General features: G+C 39.3%; 1 protein-coding gene across 2 annotated transcripts; it reads left to right on the plus strand.

Annotated features, from left to right (window-relative positions):
- The first annotated feature begins 985 nt into the window (after positions 1 to 985).
- Positions 986 to 8,720, plus strand: POLR2K (RNA polymerase II subunit K). Of its 2 annotated transcripts, none has more exons than XM_027850011.1 (4): positions 986 to 1,041; positions 1,415 to 1,484; positions 7,656 to 7,748; positions 8,527 to 8,720. In XM_027850011.1, the coding sequence occupies exons 2-4, from the start codon at positions 1,424 to 1,426 to the stop codon at positions 8,547 to 8,549; spliced, it is 177 nt and encodes a 58-aa protein (XP_027705812.1). In that variant the 5' UTR covers positions 986 to 1,041; positions 1,415 to 1,423; the 3' UTR covers positions 8,550 to 8,720. The 2 variants fall into 2 exon arrangements, with proteins under 2 accessions (XP_027705812.1, XP_027705813.1); XM_027850012.1 differs by lacking the exon at positions 986 to 1,041 and adding an exon at positions 1,042 to 1,060.
- Positions 8,721 to 10,482: the final 1,762 nt, after the last annotated feature.

A 10,482-nucleotide genomic window follows, 5' to 3' on the forward strand; every position in this document is an offset into this window, starting at 1 on the left:
TCTGTGGTCTCCAAAGTCATCTCCTCTGCTCTAACTTTATTTTCCTCCATTCCCAATCTGAACCCTATAATTAACCAGTTTTACTCTATACCATCTTCCACCACTGGTCTGTTTCGTTTCAACTCATGCCCTTCTAACAAAGCTGAAAGAGGTCACACAACAGAACTGTTTGGGTCTACTACAAATAATTACATTATTTAATTTCAACACCTCTCTAAGTGGTGCTTAATCCATTGCCCACAGAAGTCATTCCAAGCCATCTTTCCTCTCTGTATAGGTGCTTTAATAAATGTCTGTTGATTAGTTAAATCTGCCAAGTGGTCTGTTTTTAATATGATGAATTATGTTGCTTGTCCTAGGATGAGAGTACTAGACTTGGAGTCAACATGACTTGAATGCAAATACTGTCTCAGATACTTGTTGTTCTTCCTTCATTTCCAGAGGATCAATGATATCAGGAGACTTGCATGTGAATTGGATTTAAGTAAGGCAAAGTTGCACAACTGGTCAGCTTCACTTTATCTTCCTGAGTCATCAAAATCTAGTAGTAAGACAAAAGTCAAGAAGACCGCTGATGTTCCCGGACAGTGGATGACCTGCTTTCATGCCTGACCAAGATCTAAGTGCTCCACCTGCTTCAGCCACCTTCATGGCGTTCCCAACAAATGGGCAGTTGTTATCTGTCCATTCTACCGTGGAAGTCTTCACCTGCTTGGGGTAGACATCCTCCTAACTCATCAATGGGTTTGAGACCTGTTCGTTATCCTCAATTTGGTCTGCAAAGGAAGGAATATAGAGGGAAAGAACAACCCAGCCGCCTCCAACTCCGCCCCTCAAAAGCTGGATATCTCTCACCAACAGCTCGACCTCTATCTCTCCCACTCCCTTTCCAGCCCTTCTTTTGATTTCAGCCAATCAGTTCCTCCGTCCACGCACAAGGCAGAAGGGGCGGGGCTGTTGATGGTGTCATTATGAAGCGCCGGAAGTAGGTCTCGCGCTGTTATTCGAGGAGCAGCGACGCACCGGGCTGCGGCGTGAGAGGTACGCAGGCTTCCTGCAGGTTGAGTTAGCGTTTCAGCTCGATTTTAGAAACAGTTGAGAGGTGGGGACGGCGGGGCTTGAAAGGGGGAGGGGGTTGCTGGGGTCGGTCATTCACGAGGACGCCCTTTTTCCCACCAGGCCATGTTGGCCGACCCCCGGGTTGTCGCTCTTGTGTGCTCAGGCTGGGTCGCTGCCCTCGGCCGTGTCTGCCCGGGCAAGGAGGCGGGATTGGGGGAAACCGCCTTCTGTGGACCTGAACCATCCTTGCAGATGTCGGATCAGGACTCCCACGTCCGCGACCCACGTAGTTTGGGGGTGAGGGGGGATGGGGACCTCTTTGATTTGAGAAAATATTCCCGCCTGTGATTTTTAGGGACTGACGATGGACACCCAGAAGGACGTGCAGCCGCCTAAACAGCAGCCAATGATATATATCTGTGGAGGTGAGAGTCGCTTTTGAAAAATAATACCCTGTTTAAGTGTTTCGAAAACACATTCTCCTTCCTCGTTGTTTAAAGTAAATTATGATGGACAGATTATTCTTTCAGAATACAGCCTTTACAGATAGATTGTCTATAAGCCATAGCTTTCCTGTTAACCACTAGTTTTAACTTTTTTTCTTAAACTAAATTTCTTACGGATCTGTCAACAACTACTAATAATAGCTGACATTTACGTAGTACTTACTGTGTGCCAGGCAATGTCTTTCTTTTTTTATATTTGTGTCCTCAGTGCTTATCACAGTGACTGCCTGGTACTCGGAAGGCACATAACAACAACAGTAATAACAACACCAAAACATATATTTAGGGCCTACTATATGTCAGGCACTGTGCTAAATGCTTTACTTCTGTTACCACATTTGATCCTCACTACACCCCTGACAGGTAGGTACAGTTATTATCTCTGCTTTATGGATGAGGAAACTGAGACAAACAGGTGAAGTGATTTGCCCAGGGTCAGCACTGCCAGTGAGTGTCTGAAGGTGGATCTGAATTCAGATCTTCCTGACTCCAGGCCCAGCACTCTATCCACTGCGCCAACTAACAAAAAATAATTTTCTTGTGTTTGTTCTCTCTGTTCCCACGCAGCTTAGCTACGTTGTTTTGAAGGCAGAAAAATATGGTAGCAGGAAGAATCATGGGAACAAAATAAACCATAAATTGCATAATTAACTTAGGTATTTTAGAATTATAGTATCTTTGCATGTAACTAGTATCTTAGTAAATAACATAACTTTGCACATAAGGCATAAAAGAATGCAATTAATAATAGAGCTTTAAGTTTTACAGAGTACTTTTCAACAAATACTATTTTATAAATAAGGAACCTGAGGCTTCCAGATATGAGGTAAGACAAGAGTCCAAGGTCTCATAGTATGTGACAGTGCTGGGATTTGACTCTAAGTCTTCTGACTCCAAAACCTTGTTCTTTCAGCTTCAACAAAGTAGGGGTGGTTAAAAGTACCTAACTTGCTCTTAGAGTAAAAAGTATGTCCCCTGTCTGTAATAGCACCTGAGGATACTGCAACTTCTTGGGAACTCTGTAGAGGATGGAGTAGGAAACAGGAGACAAGGCCAAATATGAAGGTATTCCAATAACCCAGGCAAGAGCTGATAAGGGTCTGAATGAGGGTGGAGACCACACGATGTTAGACTTGTGGAGGTAGAAACAAGATTTGTCAACAAATGGGATATGTGAGGTAAGGGAGAGTAGGGGATTAAGGATAATGCAGAGTTTTTGAGCCTGACTGAGTGAAAGGGTAATGCCCTTGACACAAATAGAGAAGTTAGGAAGATCGATCTTCTCTTTTGTTTTGTTTGTTTTTTATGGGGGTAGGGTCAGGAAGGGAGGAGATGAATTCAATTTGGGGTGTTCTGTTTTCTGTTGGAGTTCTGTTTTGGCAGCTTGAGCTGCCTATAGGACAACCCATTTGGAAATATCTAATGGGCAATTAATTGGTAATAGGCTAGAGCTCAGAAGAAAGACTAGGACTGAATATATAGCTCTGGCAGTCATCTGCATCGAGATGACAATTGAATCCATGGGAGCTGATCGTGTATGTCACCAAGTGAGAGAGTGTAGACAGGGGAGAGGGCCTTGGGGTACACTTTTAGGGAGTAGGATGTAGACATTGAAGCAGCAAAGGAGACAGAGGAACTGTCAGGTAGGACAAGCAGGAGAGAGCAGTGTCACAAGAACCGAAAGAAGACATAGTCTACAGGAAGATCCAGCAGTTAATGTAGTACCTGACGAGTAGAACTTAATAAATGCATGGTGATTGATGGAGGGAAGGGTATTCAGTGGTGTCAGATGTTGCAATAGAGATCAAGAAGGATGAGGATGGTAAAAGTCCATCAGATTTGTCACTTGAGAGATAATTGGTATCTTTGGAGAGAACAGTTTCAGTTGTGAGGAAGTCAGGAAGCCAGATTACAGAGGGTTGAAAGGAGAGAATAGAGCAATTTGAGACAATGAGATAGATAGCTTTTTCTAGGATTTTTCCATCAGCAAGTATTCATTTAGTACCTACAAAGTGCCAGGTACTTTTCTAGGTGCTGGGCATACGAGTACAAAGAATGAAACAATCCCCATAATAAGCATGTATGCCAATGGAGAAGACAAGTGTATATAGGCATCTAGGTACAGTGGATAAAGCACTGGACCCCAATCAGGAAGACCTGAATTCAAATATTGCCTCAGACACTTAGCAGCTATGTGATTCTGGGCAAGTCACTTAATCTCTGTCCGACTCTGTTTCCTCAACTGTATGATGGGAATAATGATAACACTTACCTCACAGGGTTGTTGCAAGGATAAAATGAAGTATTTGTAAGATGCTTAGCACAGTTCCTATCACAGAGTTAGTGCTTAATAAATGCTTGCTCCAGCCTTCTCCTTCCATGTAAAAAATATATACAGTACAAATAAAAAGTTAATAAATACATACACACAAAGTAGTTAAATACAAAATAGTTTGGGAGGGGGAGGATACTAGTAGTTGAGGGAGATCAGGAAAGGCTTGTAGAAGATGGTGCATCAACTGTATCTTAAAGAAACAAGTAAGGGGGGGAGTGAATTCCAGGCATGGGGGCCAGTGGCCTATCCAAAGGATAGAGATGGGAAATGAAGTATTGTGTTTGAGAAACTGAAAGAAGGCCTCCTTTGGCTGCATTGCAGACTTTGTGATGGGGGATAAAGTCAAATTAGGCTGGAAAGCTATGTTGGAATCAGGTTGTATAGGATTTTAAAAGCTAAACAAGAGTTTACATTTTATTCTAGATCCAATAGGAAATCACTAGAGTTGGTTGAGTTGGGGAGTCACATAGTTAGATCTGTGTTTAAGGAAAATCACCTTGGTGTCAATAGTGTGTAGAATGGACTGTAGTATGTAGAAACTTGGATCATGAAGACCAATTAGAAGACCGTTTCTGAAATCAGAGTGACTGTCTCAACTGGAGTAGAAAGAAGGGGTTGTATGTGAGAGAGGTTGTAAAGGTAGAAACTGCAAAATGTGGCAGATGATTGAATGTATAAGGTGAGGAAAAATTGAGGAGCAAAGGAAAATGCCTAAATTATGAATCTGAGACCCTGGAAGGATAGTGGTGTCAGAATACGGAAGTTTGGAAGAGGAGAAGGTTTGGGGGTGAGGGGAAGATAACGAGTTCAGTTTTACACATGTTGAGTTTAAGATGTCTCTGGGATAGCCATTTTTCTAAAGCATAAGACTGCCCTGTGTCACTGTCCAATTCAATGAATTCCAAGGGTCAGTCAGTAAACATTTGTTAAGTGCCAACTCTATGTCAGAGGCTGTGCAAAGCACTGGAGATACAAAGAAATGCAAAAGACAGTCCCTGCTGTCTAGGAGCTTACTTCTGATGTTGAAAATAACATGCAAACAACTGTATATAAACGTGATAAATTGGAGATAATCCACAGAGAAAGGCACTAGGATTAAAGGAGTTTGGGAAAGGCTTCGTGGAGGAGGTGAGATTTTAGCTGGGCCTTCAGGGTTGGAGATGAGGGAGAGAATTCCAGACATGGAGGACAGCCAATGAAAATACCTGGAGTGCCGAGTGACTGGAACAGCAGAAAGGTCAATGTCATTGGATTGCAGAGTATTGGGGGAGGGGAAGGGCTGGATAATGTAAAATAGGAGAAGCCTGGAGAGATGAGGGAAAAGGTTATGAAGGTCTTTGAACAAACGGAGGATTTTATATTTGATCCTGGGAAGTGATGGGGAACCACTGGAATTTATTGAACGGGGGGATAGCATGATCACACGTTGGCTTTAGGAAGATCACTGATGCGTGAGTGGAGAATGGTCTGGAGTGTGGAGAGACTTGGGTTACAGAGACCAACCAGCAGGCTATTGCCATAGTCCTGGTGTGAAACAATGAGATCTGCGCCAGAGTGGTGACAGTGTTAGAGGAGAGATGTCATGAGGGTAAAACAGGCCTTGACCACAGATTGGTTATGGGAAGTGAGAGAGTGAGGAAAGGATGACACCTAGATTATGAACCTGAGTGGGTGGTGGTACTCTCAACTTTATAATAGGGAAATTAGAAAGAGAGAACGGTTTGATAGGAAAGAGAATGAAATCAGTTTCGTATATATTTAATTTAAAATGTCTTCAAGGCGTCTGGTTCTGGATATCTGATAAGCATTTGGAGATGGGGTCAGGTTAGGGCCACATAAGTAGATTGAGAGGTGATAATTGAATTCGTAGGAGCCGAGAGATCACCAGGTGAAATAGTATAGAGGGAGAAAAGAGCTGAGAACAGATCCCGGTGAGGCACCCATGATTAGTAGGCATGACCTGGATGAAGATCCAGCAAAAGCGGAGAAGGAGCAGTCTGGTAGGTAGGTGGAGAACCAGGAGTCAGTAATGTCCTGAAAACCTAAAAGGAAGAAAGTATCAAGGAGAAGAGGATGATTGACAGAGTCAAAGATTGAAAAGAGACTAAGAAGGATGAGGATTGAGAAAAGGCCAGTAGATTTTGCAACTAAGAGGAGATCATGAGTAACTTTGCAAAGACCTTCTTTAGGTGAATGATGGGGTCGGAAGCCAGACAGTACAAAGTTCAGAAGAGAATGAGAGGAAAGGAAGGAGTTCTCTATTTGCCACTAGGATCAAACATCTTTGCAAGCTGGCCCCAACTTACTCTTCTAATCTTATGTGTTACTCCCCGTCTTGTTCCCTAAGGTTCAGCCAGACTGGCCTTTTCTCACTCAGGTACTCCTGTCTCATCTCTGTTCCATTGTACTTTTCATTCCTCATGCCTAGAGTGCATCATTGCCTCCTCACCTCAACCTCGTAGAATCTCTTGTTCCCTTCAAAACTCAGCTCCTGAATCCTTCCCTAATCCCACTTTTCACATGCTGTAACTCTCCCCTTTCCCCGCCTCCCATACCTTGAATTTATACTGTGTAAATTGTTATGTGAACATATTATTTATCTCAATAAAATGTTAAGTGCCTTGAGGGCCAAGATTTTTTTTTTTTAATCTTTTGAGCCTAGCATATTGCCTGAACACAGTTGGTCCATAAGATTCATTGACTAGGATTGGTCATTGACTAGGATTCATTGACTCTAAGACCAGTGTTCTTTCCTTTAAACTAGAGCAGGAAGAGTTAAGTTTTCTCCCCTGCAAAAAGTACCTATCTGACTCTGCGGAATAAAATCCTATCACTTATCTGTAACTACTTAGTAATAGACAGCACATGAGCTTAGCATTCAGCAGTACATTTTGAGTTCATAAATTTATGGATCGTAGAGCTAAAAGGGACCTCAAAAGTCATCTTGCTCTCCCCTTTCTTTTTACAGCTAAGGAATCTAAGGCCCAAAGAGGTTAAGTGAAAGTTCACCCAGTGAGTAGCAGAGGTATAATTTGAACCCAGGGCAGTTGATCTTTGGATTCAAAATTTACTAGTTATATGACCCTGGTTAAAAGTCACAACTTCTCAGAGCAGATCCTTTACCTTATTAAAATGGTGTTAATAATACTAGACTTATTGGGTTATTGTGAGGGGGAAAAAAAATTTATAAACCTTAAAACACTAAATGTGAATTTATTGTTGATTAGTATGTGTAAAGAGTTGCTCATATGTCTATTTGGGCAATGTGTAATAATGGAAAATACATGGCATTAGGGGGTCTTGAGATCTAGATTCTAATTCAGTAAAAGATGTTAAATTTATCTGTTGGATAGTTTAGGCCAGAACTGTCAGACTCTCTGTGGTTAGCAATATTCCCATGTTGCCCTAATCAGATTAAAATGTAATTGGGATAAAAACTCAATAGATAATATTAATATTCGGTTTTCTTAGTCAATGATGCAGCCCATAGGGATCCTTATATATGGTTTAGTGGCCCCCATTCTATTTGAGTTTGACATCACTGGTTTAGGCAACAAACTTAACTTCTCTGGGCTTTAGTATTTTCATCTAGAAAATGAAAGTATTGGCCTAAATGATCTCTAAGTTCCATTTATTTCTAAAAATGTCTAAGTCTGATTATGCAATTAGAATAACAACTAGATAAGCAATTATTGAGAATATTAATATTCCTGAGTGGCAGGGGACTTTAAGTAAAAAAATGTTTACTTTTTCAGAATGTCATACAGAAAATGAAATAAAATCCAGGGATCCAATCAGATGTAGGGAATGCGGATATAGAATAATGTACAAGAAAAGAACAAAAAGATGTATCCTTTCACCTTTGCTTTCTAAGTATGATGATAAGAGGTGGGTAAGTACGACAGTAAGAGGTGGGTAAAAAGAGTGTTTGAATTGATATTAAAGGGCATTCACCAACAGAAAGAATGATTTAACTTACAAAAAAAAATAATTTTTAGGAGAATTAGCATTTATGTTGTTCCAATATGAATTACTCGAAATGTATATCCTAGAATAATCCTGAAAGCCATTATGTTAAACTTGCTGGATATTTTCAGTATTTTTGTAATCGTCACTTACTTAGTGGGCAAACTTGCTCAGTTATAGAAGTTGAAATTTAAGTATTTTGTATAAATACGGACATGATATTTTGCTTCACCCATTCAAATTGAACTGGCTCCTGAGAGTCTTATTAAAAGGTCGTATTGGTAGCCAGGAATAAAGAAAAAAAATACTACAAAGCTGTTACCTTCATTGTTACTTCTGTGTATGTGAGAGAAGGGTTTAATAATATCACATGCATGTCTTTGACTCTAAATGGGAAAGGGGATTGAATAACATTTTGAGTGACTTTTCTTTTAAACCATCTCCAAGATTGTCATGACAAATATATAGTATATTGTATCTTTGTGCATTTATAAGCAATTATTGAGTATCATTAAGTGTTTTGTAGCTGTCTATAGCACTATATATGTATTATTATTATTATTATAATTATTTAGTTGTATCAGAACATAATTTGAAAGTGCAATGACTAGAATAAATTTTCATCATTTTTTCTTTGTCCTTAACACAATTTTAATACAGTGGTGGTTTTTGATGCCCGGTGAAATCCTAAGAATTCAGAGTAAAAGCTTCACTTTCTTCTGGATTTCCCCCATCCATTTCAAATTGTATAGCTTTTGGGTTGTATGCTTTCCTTTTACAGACCACTGTAATACTCTTCCGTTCTGTAGGTGTAAATTATTTTTAAAATAAAATTTTCAAATGTATTATCAAAATGGTTTGCTTGTTTTCTTGTATTATTGCTTTTAAGAAAATTATAAATGGATAACCATCACTGAAAAAAGCACAAACAAAACAAGGAAAAAAATCTTACATGAAATCTATAACATATAAGATAATAGAATAAATGAACAAAAACAAAAATTCCTTTTGTTCTGTGTCCCCTTCCAAGATCTGTCTGAAATGTCACTACTCTTTCTTTAATGTTTTCTTTCCTTTCTCTTTAAAATATAATTTTAGGCATGACTACTTTTAAAACCTTCTTATAATGTACTTATGAGGGAAGAAAAACCTGCCTAGATATTCTCTTTTTATAAAATCAACTACATGTAAAGGCGAAAGGAATTTTTTGAACAGCTTTGTTCAGCCGCAGTTATCAGTGTAATTTATAATCCATTGTCTGCTTTGTACAGTGCACTGTGGTAGGTGCTGAGATTACATGGATGAAAAAATTATAGTTCTGGGGCAGCTAGGTGGCGCAGTGGATAGAGTGGATAGGCCCTGAAGTCAGGAGGACCTGAGTTCAAATGTGACCTCAGACCAAACACTTGACACTTACTAGCTGTGTGACCCTGGGCAAGTCACTTAACCCCAACTGCCTAAGCAAAAAAAAAAAAATTATGGTTCCCTGCCTTCAATGAATTTACAATCCAGTGAGAATTAAAACACATACACAAATGACTATAATATACATCAAAATGTAATAAATACCCTCACTGCAATTTCATCATTGTGGACACCTCCTTCCCCAGATGGAGACTGCAGCCCTTTTACACCTTAGGAAATAATCTTATTGAGTTGCCACAACTGAAAAAGTAAAAAGACTGCAAACTTTAGCTAAACAAGGCCTCTAACAGACTCAGTCCATTGCTTGGCCTCTACTCAAAGTCATTTCAAATTGATAGGTGCTGCTAAGTCCTGTGTTCAGCTGACAGCAGCATAATCATAGAGCCTGGGGTTTCAGCCACAGCCCAGTAAACGATTATAGGGCATAGGAGAGCTCAAACGGATAGGAGTGGGGAGGGAATAATCCTTTTCAAAAAGATTGTTTTTATTAAATGTATATTAATTGTTAATTAATTTAATATTAATTATTACATAAGTGTTATTAATTAAATTTTACTAAATGTTTATTGTTTTTATTAAATTAATGTTTTTATTAAAAACTTAATAAACATGAGTTCAGCTAACTAAACTTGTTTAATAACTACATTTAAGTTAATTTCTATGCATAAAGTATCATGACAATTTCATTCTCTTTAAGTCCTCATCAGGATTCTTTGTCCTTTCTCATTGTTTTCCTCTTAGGTAGTTGTAGTTAATGTGTACTACTATTCTGTTTTTGCTTTTTTCTGCTTTGCATTACTTCATAAAGGTCTATTCATATTTCTTTGTATTCTGCCTGTTTATCCATCTTAATTATCTTAACTCCTCTTTCCCTTCCTCCAGATCCACTCATTTCCTTACCTTTCAACACCTACCAAGGTGCCTTGTACATAAAAGACCCTCCATAAATACTTATTTAGCAATTATATAAAGGACACACAGAATTTGCTATGGCAGCAAAAACACCATCAGAAGACTTGCTATTTTATGTCTCTTCCCCAGTCAATATTTTAAGACTTATTCAAGACAATATGAAAGATAGGGAGTTATAGCATTAGAAAGACTAATGAATGAAAGAGAGAGGCTCATGTGTTTATCCTTAGTACCTTAGTAAGGTGTAGATAGAGTGAGAACACAAGCTGTCTACCCCTA

Source organism: Vombatus ursinus, unplaced genomic scaffold (genome assembly GCF_900497805.2).
Source record: "Vombatus ursinus unplaced genomic scaffold, bare-nosed wombat genome assembly UNPS02008961.1, whole genome shotgun sequence".
Classification (NCBI taxonomy): Eukaryota; Metazoa; Chordata; class Mammalia; order Diprotodontia; family Vombatidae; genus Vombatus; species Vombatus ursinus.